This window comes from Chrysemys picta, chromosome 9 (genome assembly GCF_011386835.1).
Source record: "Chrysemys picta bellii isolate R12L10 chromosome 9, ASM1138683v2, whole genome shotgun sequence".
NCBI lineage: Eukaryota > Metazoa > Chordata > Testudines > Emydidae > Chrysemys > Chrysemys picta.
Genome location: NC_088799.1, coordinates 32,679,176 through 32,699,255, shown reverse-complemented (window position 1 = coordinate 32,699,255; position 20,080 = coordinate 32,679,176). Strand labels below are relative to the sequence as shown.

Below are 20,080 nucleotides of genomic sequence, written 5' to 3'. Positions count from 1 at the left end.
TCGGTATGGTGAACGGCACCTTGAACCCAGAGTCCCGGAGAACCCGGAGGTGGGGATCTTGCTGGAGACCAAGGCCTCCAGGCCGGATACCTGGGACATGGTGCCAGGATCCGAGGTCACGGCGATGGGGACCTGTGCCTGCAGTCCAGCGACCAGGGGAGTTCTGTCAGTCTATGCTGCTGCACCCCGGTGGGCTTACCCTTCGGTGCTGGGGATGAAGCTGCTTCAGTCACCTGGAGTGGCACCTGCAGAGCCGGCCAGCTCTGCTCTCTAGTCACTGGGACTGGTTTGGGCACTGAAGGCCCCACAATAGGCTGGGAGCCCCTGCTACCGCCCAGAGTAGGAGGCAGGTCCCGAGCTGGGCTTGGAGGTCCGAGCTCAGCGGCACCCCTGTGAAGTCCCAAAGCGGGTGCATAGCCTGACACAGGTCATTTGCCCATGGCCCCTCTGTCCTTCAGTGCCGAGGGACTTCGCTTCTTCTGCTGCTTCCATGGCACTGGCAAAAGGGAGTGATGCCAGGCCGAGTCCGGTGCCAGCAGTACACTGCGCACCGAGGCCAATGTACTCAGCCTGGGTTCTGCGGTGGAGGGCTCCAATGCAGGGCGAAGAGCAGCCTCCATCAGGATGGCCCTCAACTGAATATCTCGCTCCTTCTGGTTCTGAAGGTGAAAGTTTATGAAGATGCAACACCTATCTTTCCTTTGGCTGTCTCCCAGATACTTGAGATAACTGTTGTGGGGATCACTGATCGGCATCGGACTGCTGACTACCAAACATGATTTGAAGCCAGAAGAGTGGGGCATGCCCTGCTCAGGGCAAAGTCCCAACAGGGATTATAACTAACTTACTTAACTACTTAACTAACTACTATGAACTATATACAATAACCAGTAGAACAAAGCCTATGAGAAAGGCTATGAAGAAACCGCTAGAGCTCTTACGATGCAAGGCAAGGTGCTCCAACCAACCGTCACAGGTGGTAAGAAGGAACTGAGAGGGCGTAGGGCCAACGGCGCCTGATATACCGCTGCATGAGCGCAGCACTCCTGAGGGCGCCACAGCCGGCTCTACAGATACCACTAAGGCAGAAATCTCCGACAACTGTGCACGTGAGCACGCACACACCTAAAATGGAATCAACATGAGCAAGCACTCAAAGAAGAATAGTTGCTTGTTGCATAGCAGGCCAAGCTATCGGGGGAAAGGAGAGCCTGTTGGGGGAACTGGAAAAAGTAAAACCTTCAGCTTAACACACACTGCAGATTTCATATCGTCTACCTTGGCATTTACAGCAATACCACTCACTGCAATTTCTAGATGTGACACCTATCCAGGGAATAGTAAGACCTGCAAGAGAACTCCTTGCCTCCCACTCTCTACTGGTCTTACTTTCCCCCTCAAAAGACTGACTGGCACTTCTCCTGTTTGCAGTGGCTAGCAAAAACAAAACCTTCAAAGGAATACTAAGAATTAACTTGTTATTAACAGTTAAATATAGCTGTGCAGACAATAGCTAACTTCAGTTGCTTACAAGGCCTGTGTCCAGGGTCAAACTCAAACAATATACCCTTCCCTTTTCCTGAAGGGGAAGAGGGTAAGAAGCAGCTGGCATAGATAGCAAAAAAAAAAAAAAGCTTCCTCTGTCAGTTTTGCACCAATGAGAGTTTCCCTTCTCTGTCCACTTTAAGGCCACAGCACAATTGTGGCCTTACCAGGTAGGAAAATCTGATCCTATATTCCTTAAATGAAAGCTTAGGTTCTGGAGCACAAGTACTGGCTTTGTAAATTACCAGAGACCAGTTGCATTTAACCTTTGCTTAGTTTTTCCCTAGCCTCATGTTGGTCTCCTGCTGCCCAATTTCAGATCTTCTAGGGGAGAAAAGGAAGTGCTCTTTCATCCAATAATGAATTATTGATATGTGTGATGGTCCTCTATTGATGAGGGTGGTAGGGGAGTATCACCTAATAGTCAGGGTTTAGGGTCATGATGTGCAGGGAGGTTGTTGGTAGGGAAGCTCAGGCCCTCGCACTCCACTGGGCTCTGACCCAGGGTCCTTTGAGCGCTATCAGTTGTCTGACAGCCAGGGCTGCTTAAGCCAAACTTGAGCCACTTCCTATCACCTCTGCCCCACGTGACCGTCCCAAAGTCACTGTCTGGGTTTAGGTGGTGCGAGCGATGTCTGCTCACCAAAAATGACCCCTCTGGCATGTGTGTGTAGCAAGGTCGCTCTCCTTTCTCTCTCAAGCAGAAACTGCATCCTCTGGTGGTATGGCCCATCCTCTTGGGCCAGCTTAGTCCAAGGGCTTTCCCATGCTGGGGTAGTTCAAACAAAAATAAAGGGGGATTAACCAAGTCAAAAATTCATATGAGAAGGAAAGGGGAATGCTTCCCTCTCAGGCTGTCTCTACAGCAGATCCTCCCTTTCATCAGGGAGGGACCTTTGGGTAGCTGTTTAGGGAGAGATTCTGCCTTCCCTCAGCTCTTCTCCCCTGGAGCTGCCTGCTACAGGTCTGCGTTCTTCCCTGGGCTGCCACCAAATGAACTGCTCCCCTGCCTTTTAACTCCTCCTCCAGTTGGTGCATTTGCTACAGGTGTGGTGGGGCTGGCTGGGCCCAGAATAGTTTTTTAACCCCTTGTTGCCTAATGTGGAGTTTGTATACTCCATCACACTCTGAAAGAGAACTCAAATATGTATACGTTATATTAACATCTTTCTACCATCTCTAAAATAGCACCAGGCTGAAATCTCCCTGCCTGCCAAGATTTGACTTTTTTGTTTCTGGGTGCTCTCTGTAGAGAAAGCAGTATGTGTAAGTGCAACAACCGTCCCCCACCCCTTTTTTCTTTCTTTTTTTTTTTTTTTGTTAGCTGATTGTATACATCAATCCTGTTGTAAGATTCCTACACTGTCTCTACCTCATATTTCATAGTAATTTTACAGTGCTATACATATTTCATGGCAGTTATTGGTTATGGGTTTTTTTGGCTCTAATGGGGCTTTTAATACCACAGATGCCACAAAATCCTCAGGTGTCAGAACTGGTAGGCTATTTGGTGGGTAAAGTTAAAAGTTGATATATTTGGAAGGACTGTTGATAGCTGTGTTATATCCCTGTGGAACTTGCTTCCTGTTTACACTTGTAAAGCCAGTTTCTTTCAACTTTAAAACTTCTATTTACCATTGCTTCTAAAGTTTCTTAATGTTTATAAACTTAACCCTGTTTTAATGAAAACAGTACTTACCTTTGAAAGATGCAGTATCAATATAGGCTGCTCTTAGAGTTGAAGAGATGCATGCTAGCCCCATTCAGACAGTAAAAGAGTGATAGGTATTTTTGAACACTCAAAATTTGAGTTCTAGTATATATTTATATATCTATCCTAGGTACAAAAATATATAGTTTTCCTTTAAGGGAGAACTCCACCGTAATCTTCATACGGTAATTTCGATGTCATATGCAAAGTCAATTTATGCTGCTACAAATAGTGGAGGGGGGAACAAAAGCTAAAGAGAAGGGGCTTATCTACATGCAGTTGCATTGGTAAAACGTAAGGTCTTATGACAGATTTTAGAAACCTCTAAAACATATACACAAGATGATATCTAAAAAGTCTGTACAAATCATTATGAAGTTATATGTTACACCTCTACAAAGCAAGATGAAAAATTATACAGAAGGATGTATGATTTTATATCCTCACAGAAAGAAGCCTTAGTACAGGGATTGTGTCCAGACTTTTGACGTTTGGTGTCCAGCCTATGTTTTGGTGTCCAGCCTATAGTCTGTGCCAGGAGAACAATAATGCCCTCTTACTGTTGGACCAGCAACTCAACATTTCTATTTTTACTCTGGGCAGAGAGATGACATACATGTTCTTGTCAAAAGCAGCCAGTATTTCCACAAATAGACCAGTCTGATTAAATCCAGACTAGATAAAAGCAAAATGTGTTTTAAGTATAGCAGAGAGAAAAAACAATCTAAACATTAACCACATTACTCAAGAGTCCTACCATACACTCTTAAAACACTCAAATTTTAACAATGATTTAGCCTTGTTGAATTGATATTTTATTCCTAATCCTATGAGGAAACCTGTTCTGCATCTCATTACAATAGACAAAATCTTTCTCTGGCATCAGACATTTCTTTGTTATTTATTACCAGATAGCCCCCCTTGAAATTCAGTTTGTAAATCCCTGTTCTCTTGCCTTGCAAGAGTTCAACATCTCACATTAGTTTCAGGGAATTTAGGAGCTATTCATACTAGTCTCCACCAACCTGGTGATCTTATATACAATATTCATTAACAATTCAACTATTGAAAAGACAGTTACCTTTTTTCTTAACTGGTGTTCTTCGAGATGTGTTGCTCATGTCCATTTTAGGAGTGTGTGCTTGCCACATGTACCAGTGCTGGAAGTTTTTCCCTCAGTCGTATTCTTAGGGAACTGGTTCTGGCGCCCTCTGGAGCGGCATGCATATGCCGCAGAATATGAGGCACAGCCAACTCCTTCCACCTTCAGTTCCTTCTTGCCGGAAACTCAGTGGGAAAGGAGGGTAGGTCATGGGATGGACACAAACACCACATGTCGAAGAACACGTTACGAAAAAAGGTAAGTGTCTTTTCTTCTTTGAGTGATTGCTCATGTCCATTCCATTGTAGGTGACTCTCAAGCAGTACCATTGGAGGAGGATAGGAGTTCATGGATGTGTCGATTGCAACACAGCTCTGCCAAAGCCAGCACCATCTCTTGCTTGCTGGGTGATGGCATAGTGCATTGTGAACGTGTACCTAAGACCACGTTGTGGCCCTTAAGATGTCATTAATCTGTGTAAACATGCACAAAGAAGGTCCCCGAAGATGCTTGAGCCCTAGTCGAATGGGCCTTCACTATAGGTGGCAGCTCGGCCTGAGCCAGCTCATAACAGGTTCGAGTGCAGGTGGTGATGCACTTCAAGATCCTCTGTAAGGACACTGGGAAGCCCTTCATCCAATTCGCTGTCACGATAAAGAGCTGGGTCGAACTGCGGAAGGCTTTGGTGCACTTCAGGTAGAATGCTAGGGCATACCGGACATCCAAAGTGTACAACTGCCTCTCCTCATTGGTGGAATGTGGCTTTGGGCAGAACACCAGGAGGAAGATATCCTGGTTGACATGAAAAGGAGACACCACCTTAGGCAGGAAAGCTGGATGGGGTCACAGCTGGACCTGGTCCTTGTAGAATACTGTATACGGAGGCTCCAATGTGAGGGCCTTAATCTCGGATACGCGCCTTGCTGAGGTAATGACTACAAGGACAGATGGAACAAGAAACAAAGGGCGGTCCTGTGAGCCTAGAGAGAACTAGGTTGAGGTCCCATTGGGAAACCAGGTCCCAGACCGGCAGGAAGAACCTTTCAAGGCCCTTTAGGAACCTCATCGGTATCTCATGTGAGAACACCGACCGGCCCTAGACGCGTGGGTGGAAGGCCGATATGGCTGCCAAGCGTGATGGATGAAAGCACGCGGCCTTGGTGCTTTAGGTGGAGCAGGTAATCTAGGATGGACTGCAGAGACGACCATGTTGGGGAGATGCTATGCTCCGACACCCAGGAGGAGAACCGCTTCCACTTTGCCAGGTAAGTCGCTCTGGTGGGGGGCTTTCTGCTTTCCAAGAGAACCTGCTGTACCTGGCAAGAGCAGGCCTGTTCCTCTGGGTTCAGCCACGCAGCAGCCAAGCCATGAGGTGAAGAGAGGGAAGGTTCAGGTCCTGCAAGAGCAGGTCCAGGTGGCTAGGCAGTGGCCCTGGTGCAGCCATGGCCAGATCCATGAGCATATCGAACCAGTGCTGGTGAGGCCATGCCGGGGCAATCATAAGGACTTGCGTCTTGTCTCTTTTGATTTTCGATAGGACCCTGCTGACCAGCCGAATCGGCAGGCACATGTATCTCAAATCCTCCGCCCATGACAGGAGAAAGACTTTGGAGAGGGCACCCCTGCCGAGACGTTTGAGAGAGCAGAATTGATGGCACTTCCTGTTCTGTCTGGAATAAGTCCACTCGGGGAGCCCCTCACTTCTGGAAGAGCACCCAGGTGACCTCCAAGTGGAGAGACCACTCGTAGTGAGAGAAAAAGGAACTGCTGAGGCGATCCGCCAGCATGTTCCAGACGCTATGCAAAGCTTTCAAGTGGATCGCATGCAAAATCCCACAGGCGAAGTGCTTCCTGACAGAAGGCTGACAAGCGAGTTCCCCTTTCCTGTTGACATAGATCATCGAGGTCCATTAACACCTGCACTACTCGACTGGTCAAGTGTGGCAGGAAGACATGGCAGGTTTAGGCGGATGGCTCTGAGCTCCCTGACATTTACATGTAATGCCAGCTCCTCTGGAGACCATGTCCCTTGGGTTTGTAGTGTAACAAGATGTGTTCCCCAACCGAGGTCAGAGGCATCTGGTATGAGGGAGACCATGGGTCACGAACTCCGGAACAGCACTTCTTCCAGCACCACCCTTGGGTGGGTCCACCACTGCAGAGAGGTAAGTACCTTCGGCGGGATTGTGACAACCTTGTCCAGATGATCCCTGGATGGGGAATAGACTGTGGCTAGCCACAGCTGAAGGGTCTGCAGCTTGAGCCTTGCATGGTGGATGACATATGTGCATGCTGCCATGTGGCCCAATAGTCTGAGGCAAACCTGGACTGTGGTAAGCGGGTATGCTAAGATGCTGGCAATGAAATCTGACATTGTCCTAACCTGTTCTGTGGTAGAAATGCCCTCGCTCGGGTGGATTTGAATACTGCTCTGATAAACTCTATCCTTTGGACTGGGATGAATGTTGGTTTTTGCTCATTTATCAGCAGGCCCAAGGCGCGGCACAAGGTTTGCAGCACGGTGACTATGCGCTGGACTTGGGCCCTGGAGCGGCCTTTGATGAGCCAGTCATCGAGGTACCAGTAAATCTGGATACCCTGACATCTGAGGTTAGCTGCCACTACTGATATGCACTTAGTAAACACCTCAGGGTTGTTGCTAGGCCGAAAGGGAGCACCGCAAACTGGTAGTGAGCAGTCCACAACGTAAAGCGCAGGAAACATCTGTGTCTGTGGAATATCGATATGTGGAAGTACGCATCCTTTAGATTGGAGGGCGGCTTACCAGTCTCCTGCCTCCATAGAAAGGATGATGGAGACTATACGAAACTTCAACTTCTTGAGATAACTGTTGATGTCTCACAGGTCCAGGATGGGTCTTAGACCCCCCTCCCCCTTGGCCTTTGAGATTAGAAAATAATGGGAGTAAAACCCCTTGCCCCTGAAATTTAGGGAGACTTCCTCCACAGGTGCCACCTGCAGAAGGTCCTGCACCTCCTGAGCAAGCAGGCTCTCGTGAGAGGGATCCCTGAAGAGGGTCAGGGAGTGGGGGACAGAAATAAACTGAAGCCACAGTACTGAGAACCTATTGTTCTGATGTTATAGAGGCCCAGGCAGGGAGGAAAGGGGACAGGCAGTTAGAAAAAAGCTGGGAAGCAGGATCCAGGACACAGGCTGGAAAGTCGCCCTCGAGCATACCCTCCAAATGCCTGTTTACCACCCTGCTGGTTGCGGGTGGAGCCCAAGTGAATGGAGGACATCGGCTGGTGGCCCTGCCAGCACTTACAGGAGTTGCCCTTCTTGTGGAAGGGCTCTGACCGCGGCTGACTGCCCAACCTCTGGGACTGTTGTGGCTTAAACCGCTTCCTTGCCGGCCCTGGGGTGTACAGGCCCACGGTCTGCAGGGTTGCCCTCAAGTCTTTCAGACCATGCAACTTGGTATCTGTTTGTTCAGAGAACAGCGCCAGGCCATCGAAGGAGAGGTCCTGGATTGACTGCTGAAACTCCATGGAGAGGCCCAAGGATTGTAACCAGGATGCTAGTCTCATGGAGATGGCCAAGGCCCTGGTTCGTGCCGCAGAGTCCCCCGCATCTGAGGCTGCTTGGAGGGCTGCCCTTGCCACCACCTCGCCCTCATTGAGGATCACCATGAATTCTTTCCTGGGGTCCTCAGGCAGAGAGTCTCTGAACAAATTTAGCCATGGACTGCCAGATGTTAAAGTTATAGTGGCAGAGCAAGGTGTGATGGTTGGCTACTTGTAGCTGGAGGCTGGAAGATGAATACATTTTTCTTCCAAAAAGAGATCAAGCCTCTTTGCCTCTTTATTTTTGGGTGTCGCATCTGGTTGACCCTGCCTTTCATGCTCATTAACAGCTGACACCACCAGTGAGCCTGGGACAGAGTGGGTGTAAAGGTATTCATAACCGTTAGCCAGCATTTAATATTTACGTTCTGCCCGCTTGGAAATGGGGGGCAGCGACAAGGGCGTCTGCCACAGGGACAGTACTTTTTGCCACCGCCTTGTGTATTGGCAATGCTACCCTGGCAGGGGCTGCTGAAGCACATCAAAGAGGGAGTCTGAGGGCTCCGCCAGCTCCTTGACTTCTAGCTCCAGGTTTGAGGTGACCCTCTTTAGAAGTTCTTGATGAGCCTTGGCATCATCCTGGGGGACCAGGTGAAAGGGCCCCGTAATGGCCTCGTCAGGCAAGGATGAAGAGGAGGCGGGTACTGGTGGGTCTGCCACCACCGCTGCCTCCTCCACGGGCACCTCTGTTGGGCTCGGGTGATTCTGAGGGGGTTCTTTCCAGTGTCACCTCCGTGTCGGGGGGCCGGCAGGAGACTGTTGCCGACCATTTGTCTGATGCCCCAGGGGTCGACCTACACCCTTGAGAAGGCTGCAAGAACTCCCAGGGATTCTATAGGTGCCAGGGGGCAGGCCACTGGCCTTGAGGCCATGCTACTGCAGGAGGTGCCACCGGGAATGTCGGTGAGCCCGAGGAGGAGGGGCCGTGTCCAGGGGACCAGGACGGTGCCGAGGCTGTCTACCCCAGTCATGTCAGTGCCAGCCTCGAGGTTCCACTGGAGATCTTCACAAGGGCGATGACTCTCCATGCCTCGATCCCGGAGACCGGTGGCAGTGTTCAGCGGATTGGCAACGGGAACCCGGCGATCTACACCTAACACTCAGCGAGCGGTGCCAGTCCATTGAGTAGGTCTCCGTGCTGGGGAACGTTGGCACGCACTTGGTGATCCATACCAGCTCTCCAGTGACCAGTAATGGGGCTCCTAAGACCTGCAGCTTGACTTGCCGGAGCGGTGCTGCACATTGGGAGAGCGGCTGGGGCACTCATGGTGCCAGGGCTGCAGGGACAGGCGCATCTCTGCCGGTCTGTGCCATTCCACTGGCACTCGCCTCTGAGTCCCGGGACTGACACCGGGAACTCTGATGGGTGGGCTGACCTGTGCCCGAGGCATGGTGGCTCTGCACAGGTGAGCACTGGTGGGACACTCCTTGTGGTGAGAAGCGGTGCCACTCTGATGGGGGCTGTTGAAAGGGTCCCATGGTGGGTTTGCCCCTGGAGTGGGGTACCGCCATAACCGGCATGGGTGGCACTGGTAGGGACAGGATATACTTAGTGGCCTGCAGGGCATCTGATGTAGACAGCACCGCCAGGTGCCAAATGCCGGTGCTGCTCTCCAAGGTGGCGGGTGTGTCCTGAAGTGGACTAGCCTGCTTGGTGGGAGTTGGGGGAGGCAAAGAGCCACCCCTCGTGGGTCTTTGCTCTCCTCCGGCACTCTCCTTTGCTTTATGGGATGCAGAAGGTCCACTCCCAGCCTTTCTTTGCTTTCTAACCGGTACCAGGGAGGTGGATAGACAGCGGTCTGCAGACAGTGCTGGCAGCGCGCTCCGCACTGAGGCCACAGTGCTAGGAGAGGAATCCAATCTGGATGTCTTTGGTTCCAGATTCAAGTGCAAACTCCATAAGGAGCGCTCGGAGACGAATGTCCCTCTCCTTCTTGGTCCGAGGTTTGAAATCTTACAAATGCGACACTTGTCGCTCACATGAGTTTCCCCTAAGCACCAAAGACAGCTACTTTGGGGGTTGCTGACTGGCATTTTTTTTTGCAGCAGTCACAGGGTTTGAAGACCAGGGACCAGGGCACACCTCATCCGTAGGCTAAATCCCCATCTGGGACTACGACCTAACACTAACTACGCTAAGGGAACTAACAACTTTTAACAACTATATACAGCAAAAAAGTTCACAATGAGCAATTGAGAGAGAAGATTGCTGAGGCAAGAGAATGTTCCAGCACCATCACTGGCGGTAAGAAGGAACTGAGGGTGGGGGGAGCCAGCAGTGCTCCTTTTACCACGGTATACACAGAGGGCGCCAGTGATGGTCCCCTACGGATACCATTGAGGGAAAAACTTCCCGCACTGGTGCATGTGGCGAGCACACACACCTACAATGGAATGGACATGAGAAATCACTCAAAGAAGAACCAGTCATTTTTTTATATATATATCTGCAAGTACCTGAACCCAGTCTCTTTCAACACTTCTCCACCCTTGATGGCTCTCGTTGAGTCAGGACTCTTTGGTGGCCATTATCATAGCAGAAGGACTGTCACCCGGGTTTTCAATCCTCACATGTGAATCGTGTGGGCTAGTGCCCCACCCTAAGTAAAATATTCATAAACTCGAATATGGCATACCAAGTTAAAATATAAGTACAGATAAAATATAAGTATAGATTGGAAATATTTGCCATTTGTGCTTTATGATTGAAGATGCCCAATTGATAAAAAAGGGTAGAAATTACATAAGCTTTTCAAACTAAAGATGCCTAAGGGGGAATCTAAAATTCAGTCAACAGTAAGGAGTGTGAGAAAGACCTAGCATTTTCAAACAGAGATTGATGTAGATGAGCTTGTACAATGTCTTCACTGCTAGAACTGAAGTAAAACTAACATAAATGAATGAAATGAATGCCAAAGAAAATAGTCTGGAAAAGTAGCTGGACTTGGACTGTTTGAAGTTAACTCCAAACTCGCAATCTTCTTATACACTTCTACCCCGATATAATGCGACCCGATATAATACGAATTTGGATATAACGCAGTAAAGCAGCGCTCTGGAGGGAGGAGCTGCTTTACCGCATTATATCCGGCAGCGGGGCTCGGGCAGAGATTTATAGGGCCCGGGGCTCTTTAAATCACCGCTGGAGCCCTGCCGCCGCTACCCCGGGGCTCCGGCAGTGGGGCTCGGGTGGGGATTTAAAGGGCCCGGGGCTCCCCGCAGCGGCTGGAGCCCCAGGCCCTTCAAATCACCGTCAGAGCCCTGCCGCCGCTACCCCAATATAACGCAGTTTCACCTATAATGCAGTAAGATTTTTTGGCTCCCGAGGACAGCATTATGTCTGGGTAGAGGTATATTATTAATATACAGGCATAGCAATTTGTTACGGATACATATTTCTGACAAAAATAAAATAGATCAATTTGAGACCAGAGTCATACTAATAATCTTTGTTTAAAGTATCTCAATGCAAATTTTATTCATTTGAATCCTCAGTATGTTAAAAATCTGTTCTTAAAAGAAGCTAAAAGCAAGTAGTCCACATAGATCAAGAGCTAATAAGTTTTAATTTTTTAAAGAATGTTAAGATTGGAATACATTTTGCAGTTGAGCTACTCTTGAAAATGATTAAAGACTCTTAGTTATAGCTAGATGCTGCTATAAATTATAAAACTTACTACGTTATATGCATTATAATTTTTATTCCATTTTTAAAAATAGTAACAGTAAAGTATGTCTTCAAAAACAAAGTATGTTTGGCTCTGCTTTAGCACAATATAATTTAATAATGATGGCTTAGAAAACATTAATACATATACTTTTTAAAAAATAGGATACAATATGTAATTACTTTTAACTGCTATTTGCATTAATTAACAACAGTGCAATAAGACTGACTTATTACAAAATTAAAGATTTGTTCAGCTGCATATCAGAGAAAAATTGTTAGTTATAAAAATCATGGAATGAAATGATTTCATGTAGTACTGATCCACAGTATTTATATTTAGACTTAATATAGCGCCTAAGCACTAGGCACTGTACAAACGAACACACACCATGGACAAAAAACTAGTTACAAATATAGATTCTGTCTAGTCAATTAAGATGTAACATATTAGCTCATAGTCAGCAACACATACCCATACATAAAGTACCCATACTAAATGAAGTCCACCATAAGTAATAAAATCCCACATGCAATCACCTTGTTCTTCCCAGAAATGCCCATCGAAATAGAGTTGCCTTGCAGCATGCCCTGAAGGTTAAGAAATTCAGGCTTTTTCAAACCAAGGGAGAACTGAGTTCCAAAGTAGAGAACCCCTCATGGAAAATTCCCTGACAATAAGAAAGACAGCTAAATTCTGCATTGGGTTAAGTTTGTAAATGATCTCAAAGTGTATCCCAGTGCAGAGCAAATTATAGTAATCAAATCTCCATCTGACAAGGCAAACAAGAAGCATCTTTTGCCACATCTCCCCACCCTTGCTCACCATAACTGGGATAAGTGTCCTTAGTCCCCACAGACCATCAAGCATCTTATACTCCAGACATGGCAGTGGCATTCAAGATTCCTGCGCACCCTCAGGTCACCAAAGGGACATGGCTGCTGCAGCTGATCAACAGGTATAGCAAGGAGGATGTTATGGGTCAAAATGCAGTAGTAAGTAATGTAACAGAAGTAGGGAGGTTGCTGAAATTCAACAGAACCAAGTGTAAACTCCATTCAAAAATGTGTTGGTTTAATTTTTATTGTTCTATAAATTCTAAGGTTTCATTAATAGATGGCCATTTAAAAAAAGCAAACTCTTCCATTAGAATGATGTCTGGTTGTACCAATTCAAGGAACGTTGTACTGCTTTTGTCCAATTATCCATGGCAAGTTTGTATTCTCCAGAATCCCTCTGAGGCTCAAAAACAATTTCAGTTCGCCTCAGTTTCTTTAGTTGTTCTTTGTCAGTCCAAAACCCTGTAAGTACAAAAGTTAATCCTAAAGCTTAACTGCAAATATTGTGTTGGGAACAAATCCATACAATTGAACAATAATTACACTTAGAAGCATGGTGAAGATAATTAGGATTTTCCTTATTCATTCCAGTAACTTTCTTTGTAAAGTGGGTGAATGTTTTACATTCTGAAACAATTCCAATATAATCCACTTAACTGAAATGCTGACAAATAGAGTATCTGCTTAACTGTGATGGTTTCCAAGGAACAGATTTAGTACATCGATGTTCATTTAGGTTCTGTCAAGATCAGGAAAATGAGCAAGGGGACAATAGGCCTCAACCACGGGTGGCCTCTCAATTAGGTGGGACAAGGAGAACCAAGAGCAACACTGGTCATTTTCCTACTTTCTTACTTAAAAGAATAGATAAATGGCAAATCATACTTCGTGTTGCCTACAAGTCTATGTAAAATATGCGAACAAACAGTTCACACCTATAAATTATATACTCAAGGGCCCTTTGTCTACTTCAGGCTGTTTCCTTACGCTGTTTTAGCTGCTGAATAAGTCTCACCTTAATATATGATTTTAAAATAGTGTAATGTTTTGTACTAGGGACATTTTAAAAGACATTTAATAACACAAACAGCCATCAACAAAATATATTCCTATGAACCTCCATTAATAAAGACCATTGCTTAATAGACACATTTCGATTATCATTGGAGCCTGGTTAATTAAATAGATTGATTCTACTTTACTAGAGCTGAATTTTTTCTAACAGTTAATTTACTTTATACTATCCCTTTTGCTTATTACTGTCAAAATCTTAAGAACAAAAGAGGATTTTCTAAACTTATTTTACACATTCAGATTGTAATCCTGAAAACATACATGTGCTGTATAAGATTAACTTTTTAAACTGACATCATTGGGACTATTCATGTGCAATAATTAACCAAATGCATAAGTGTTTGCAAGATCAGGGCATTAATTTGTGTTAGATGCACTGTCCCATTAAACTGGTTTTATATATTTTGCCCCATCCTCTCTCCCCTCTGTTCCATTACACACAGGATGTATGAATGAAAAGCGCTATTTTAGCTTGGATTTCCAAAATGAAACTGTGAAAATGGTTAACTGAATATTTATGGACAATTTATTATCAGAAAATTAAAGAATGACAAAGCCATGTACAAGTTCTGCTGATCTATTTATATTCTTCAACTGTATGTATTATAATGAGAAAAAAAAAACTAGTCAGCAAATATTTAGATGGAAAGTTTTTCAAAGAATATACATACCTAAAGCAAGACCTGCTAGAAAAGCAGCTCCAAGACAAGACATATCTGTGTTTACAGGCTTGTCTATCTTCTTATTAATTAAGTCAGAAGTCATCTGCATAATAAAACTATTGTTACTGATACCTCCATCAGCGCTGTGTGGAAGCAAACAAAGGTAAAAGGTTGAGTTTAATAAAAATATTTAGCATCAAATGTTCAAAAACAACTGGGTTTGCATACAGAAATTGTCTACTACATGTGTGCATACATATTCCATTTTATGTGTGAGCAAAGTTACATGTACATATTTTGAGGCCAGGATAAGTCCTCTTGGGGAAAAAAATACTGCCTTTGAAGTCTGAAAAAAATTATTTGAAAAAGCAACTTGTATTTTTAAGATTTTAGCACAACTTTGATTTCAGCCTCCTAAAACAATACAATTCTAATCCTGATTAAAACGTTAAGACTTATGGTAGAACATGGCTTTTACATGCTGTAACCTGAATCACAGAACACTCAAAAATATCCTTTAGAAAGTTCAATAAGTTCAGTTTATGTTCAAAGAGCTAGAGAGGTACATTTTCTTGTAATTAGTGAATCTTTGCTGGTGTTCTAGCCTACTCATTCACAGTTGTTTCCTTCTGTAGGAAGCATGAGAAGTAGGCTGCAATCTCTCCATCCTCTCTCTTTACTTTCTCCTAAATACCTTCGTATCATAGGCTTTGTCTATAATAATGAGGTAAATCAATCTAAGTTATGCTAGCTCAGTTACATAAGTTACGTAACTTAAATCAACGTAGCTTAGCTCAACTTACAGCAGTGTCTACACCACACTATGTCAATAGGAGATGATGTGCTGGCAACATAGCTTCCGCCATTCATTGAGGTGGAGTACTGAAATTGATGGGAGAGCGCTCTCCCATTGACATATTGCGTCTTCACCTGCTAAATTGACGCCACTGCACTGATCGCAGTGGTGCTGATTTAGTGCCTACCGAAGACAAGCCCTGACACCTGGTTTTCCAGCCAAGGAAAATCAGAGCCAAGGTGTCAGAAGTTAGGCATCCAAAATTAACACACACTTGACAATTTTAGCCTCTCTCTCTGTGCACCAGGGCATATTTACACAGGGAAATTAACAGGCATTAGTATACCAGTATAATTATACTGCTATACAATTACTCTTGTGGACACTCATATTTGGAATAACTGCGGCCTTTTTCAGTTTAGCTTTATGCTGCTTCAAAAAGGAAAACCCAATACAGATGGAATCTTTGGAAAATTTGTTATCAAACATTAACAAGTTTCTACTGGGCACGTGTGAAATGTGGTTTTCAAAGGCTCACAACCTGGCCAAATTTGGACAGATTTTCCTGGAGATTGCAAAAGGCACATCCCTGACACAAGAATGATCCCCTTGCCAAATTTCAACTCCTACTCCAAAGCAAAGAGATGCTACTGCAGGGATTCCCAAACTTTTTGCCAGCACAACCCCATTTTAATGAACTATTTCCTTCTAGAACCCCAGACAGCATGAAGGAAGCCATTCTGACAAAACAAAATGGTGTACTCCATGTGGCTTGACCTGACACACATGGTGCTTGTGAGGTAATGCTGTATAAAAGATGCCATTTTGCTCTTCTGAATGGCTTCTTCCATGCTTTCTGGAGTCCTGGAAGGAAATTAATTAATTAAAATGGGGTCATATGTATGGTATGTGTGAGGTCATGCTGTGTGGAGGATGCCACCATAGACCAAAACAGTGTCCCCCAAGCATCATAACCTGACCCCCAGTTTGGGAACCGCTGTAATACAGTTTCTCAATGAAACAATTGGAAGAATTTTTTAACATGACCAAAGCAAAGTATTTTCCCCTAACCTCATGCTCAGAAGTGACACAATTTTTTGCTGAATTTTTGAAAAAAAATGTAGTCTGAGGCAGATAACCAGCATGGAAAATTATAAGAAACTGAAAAAAGGATCTTATGATGGAAAGTGTCAGGCAACCCCACTTACAGGTGTCAGTACCTGGACCCCCTGAATATTGCAGAGAAAATTAATAGAACAAAATTTGTTCTGACTTCTTTTAAAGTAAACCTGAGAGTGAAAGTTCAACACCAACTCATACTCACCAATGCAGATTTAGAATCCATATCACTTTTGAAGTTACGTCACCAAGAACATTACACTTAGGGCTGTTATCCAATTCCCCATAATGGAATGTTCACAGAAAGACAAACTGAATAACAAAGTTCTAGAGCATGTGTGTTTTACTTGAACTCACAAACACCAAATAAAATTTGTGACTTGTGATATTAAAAATAATACAAACATACCGAATATTTGTAAGTGGAACCCGCACCTCTTTCACAATGGTATCATACAGCTGTTTGTTTCTTTAAAAAAATATTTATAGAAATTAGTGTTGTATTTATACATAATGTATATTCTAAAAACTGTTCAATATCTATACAGTATGCAAGGAGATTATATGACAAAATGTGACAGCAGTTTTGTCAAAATTGCCCGCGACAGTTGACAAGTTCCCAGCATGGACTGAATGATTAAAAAATAAACGGAGACTGGTTTCTGTTACACACCATTATGATAGTACTCAGGTGACCCAATCAGGATCAGGACCAACTGTGCTAGGCACTGTATAAGGAGATATGGTTCCTGCCCCAAAGTGCTTACAGTTTATTTAAGACAAGTTACAACAGGTGGATGCAACATACAATCTTAAGAACTGGAAGTAGAGAAAAACATTAATCACAGCTTCAGCAAAAAACCCCAGCACCAGCTGCTCTTTAAAGGGAAAAAGCTACAAAATGGAGGTTACTTACTGTAACTTGAAGTTCTTTGAGATGCATGTATTCCTCACCTGGGTACGCATGTGCACCATGCACCTGAGTCCGGAATTTCTTCAAAGCAGTGTCCACTGACCCGCATGTATACAGTAACTCTCCTCATGCTCCCGACCAAGGGTATAAGAGGCAGTGCTGGTTAACACCTCTCCATTTTCTCTTCTTACAACAATCCAAATGGATCCAAAGCAGAGGGGATGGAGGGTGGGTAGTGAAATACTGATAGAGACAACACTTTTCAAAGACCATCCAGTTACAGTAAGTAATCTCCATTTGTTCTTTGAGGGATGGTCCCTATGGTATATTCTACACCTGGGTGACTATCCAGCAGCGTTCTGACTTGAGGAGGGTGCGAGGAAACTGGCAGCAGAGATGTTTTTAGTACTGCAGTTCTATGGCTGCATCCACCTTTGCTGCTTGAGTTAGAGCATAGTGTGACGTGAAAATATGGATGGAATTCCAAGTTGCTCCTCTGCAGATATCCTGCAGTGCCCTTGTGGGGATATGCTCAGGAGGGAGAAACTGCTATTTCTGCAGCACTCTAAGATGCATCCTGAAACCCATTTAGAAATCCTCAGAGGATACAGCTTATCCCTGTGACCTTTCTGCCAAGGCTCCCAAGACTTTTCCTGGATTTGGTGGGCAATGAAAATCATGTCGGTTGTCCCGCGGGATGGTCTAAAACTGCACTGAGATTCTGGCAATATTTTCTCAACAAGGGGAAGTAATTGGATAAGAGGATACAGGCAAGAAACTTCCCTGCTGTAGATAGCAAGGCAATGCCTCGATAATTTCCACACTCTGACTTATCTCCTTTCTTAAAGATTTTAACAATGTTGGCATTTCTCAAGTCTCATGGAATCTTCTCATTATACCAGCTATGAAGAAAAAGTTTGTGCAGCATCCTTACCAGCAAAATAAGGATCTGTACATGTCCTTCATCGATTTGACAAAGGCTCTGGACTCAGTCAATCATGAAGCCCTGTGGAAGGTGCTGGCCAGATTTGGCTGCCCTCCAAAATTTATTAAGGTCCTAAGGCTTTTTCATGATCAGATGACTGCCACCGCTCTCTGTAATGGCCTGGAGACAGACCCTTTTGTCATCAAATCTGGGGTTAGGAAAGGATGCATTATTGCCCCAACTCTGTTCTCCATCTATTTAGCAGTCATTTTGGTTCTCGTTAAAGACCGCCTCCCCAGTGGAGTTGACATTCAATACAGAATAGATGGGCAGCTTTTTCATCTTCGACGTCTCCATCTGAAGTCTAAAGTTCACAGGGCATCCATTACTGATCTTCAGTATGCTGATGACTGTGCCATCCTCATGCACACTGAGGATGACCTTCAGTCGACACTGAATTTATTTGCACAAGCTTACCAAAGCCTGCGACTCTCACTCAATATTGAGACGATTAAAGTGCTCCATCAACCTGCTTCAGGCCTTACACTTGACCTACCACAAATCACCATCAAGGAACAGACTTTGGAGACAGTTGAGCATTTCTGCTACCTCTGTAGCCAACTTTCTCAAAATGTAAAAATTGACAGGGAGATCCAGCACAGGATCCGTGCAAGTGCTTCCTTTGGGAAATTGTTCTGACGCATTTTCATGGACTGTGACCTACCAAGAAACCAAGATCCAGGTCTATAAGGCTAGGTCTACACTACCCGCCTGAATCGGCGGGTAGAAATCGATCTCTCGGGGATCGAATTATCACGTCTCGTCGGGACGCGACAATCGATCCCCGAATAAACGCTCTTACTCCACCAGTGAAGGTGGGAGTAAGCGCCGTCGACGGGGAGCCGCGGAGGTCGATTTTGCTGCCGTCCTCACAGCGGGGTAAGTCGGCTCCGATACATCGAATTCAGCTACGCTATTCGCGTAGCTGAATTTGCGTATCTTAAATCGACCCCCCCCCGTAGTGAAGACCTGCCCTAAGATAATTGTTACTACAAGATGGTTACTCCTTTATGGATTCGAAACTTAGGTGACCTATTGACAGCACCTCAAGAGTCTGGAGAGGACCACCAATGATGCCTCCAGAAGATCCTTCGCATCAAGTGGCAAGATCACAGCACTAACACCAGCATCCTCACTGAAGCCAATGTCACCAGCACTGAAGCAATCCTCGTGTACCAACTCTGCTGGGCTGGACATTGTGTGCGGATACCAGACTCTCGCTTCCTGAAACAAATCTTCTACTCTCAAGTCACACATGGTCAGAGATCATGTGGTGGTCAGAAGAAACACTACAAAGACACACAGAAAGCGTATCTCAAGAAAACTGATGTGGATATCACAAGCTGGGAAGAGCAAGCCACTAACTGATCTCAATGGTGCCACATCCTCCATCAGGCAGTGGCCCACTTTGAGGAGAAGCATCTTGCCCTTGAAGCTGAAAAGAGAGAGAGAAGGAAGGAAAAACAAACAAATAAAAACTTTCTACTAGCAGGCAGCTGACCCATTAGAAAATGTCTGTACCTACTGCGGGCAGATCTGTGGCACCAAGATTGGACTCCTGAGTCATCTCAGGACCCATATGTAAATCTGTAGTAGAGATCATCCTTGAATCGCGGGATCGCCAATGATGGTAATTGACAAAGCAATGAAGAGTCTTGGAGATTTTCTAATGGGTTTGGTTCTCTGCAGGTAGAATGCCAGAGTGTGTCTGACATCAAGAGAGTGAAATCTCTTCTCCTTGGAACAAGCATGGGGTTTGGGGAAGAATACAGATAAGTGTACTGATTGACATGTAACTCAGACAAAACCTTGGCGAGGAAATTAGGGTGTAATCTAAGGGAAATCTTGTGAAATTCTGTATAAGCAGGGTCTGACATCATGGTTCCCAGCTCACTGACCCTTTCACCAAAGTAATGGCTACTAAAGAATGTCACCTTAATGGGCTGGTGGGTCATGGCACATGTTGCCAGTGGTTTGAAGGGTGGGCCTGAGAGTGTTTAAAGGACAAAGTTAAGATCCCATTGAGGTGTAGGTTTAATGCCCAGGGGGAAGGTCCTGATCAAGTCCTTCATAAATCAAACT

At 45.2% G+C, this 20,080-nt stretch overlaps 1 protein-coding gene across 2 annotated transcripts in view; it reads right to left on the bottom strand.

Annotated features, from left to right (window-relative positions):
• Window positions 1-11,626: 11,626 nt before the first annotated feature.
• GK5 (glycerol kinase 5) overlaps window positions 11,627-20,080 on the bottom strand; it is a 90,352-nt gene continuing 81,898 nt past the window's right edge. For both annotated transcript variants that reach the window (XM_005303266.5, XM_042853640.2), the window contains exons 14-16: window positions 16,510-16,569; window positions 14,195-14,328; window positions 11,627-12,911 (exon numbers count right to left, since the gene is read on the bottom strand). In XM_005303266.5, the coding sequence (XP_005303323.2) occupies window positions 12,757-12,911; window positions 14,195-14,328; window positions 16,510-16,569 (349 nt within the window). In that variant the 3' untranslated portion in view covers window positions 11,627-12,756. The remainder of the gene's footprint in view (window positions 12,912-14,194; window positions 14,329-16,509; window positions 16,570-20,080) is intronic.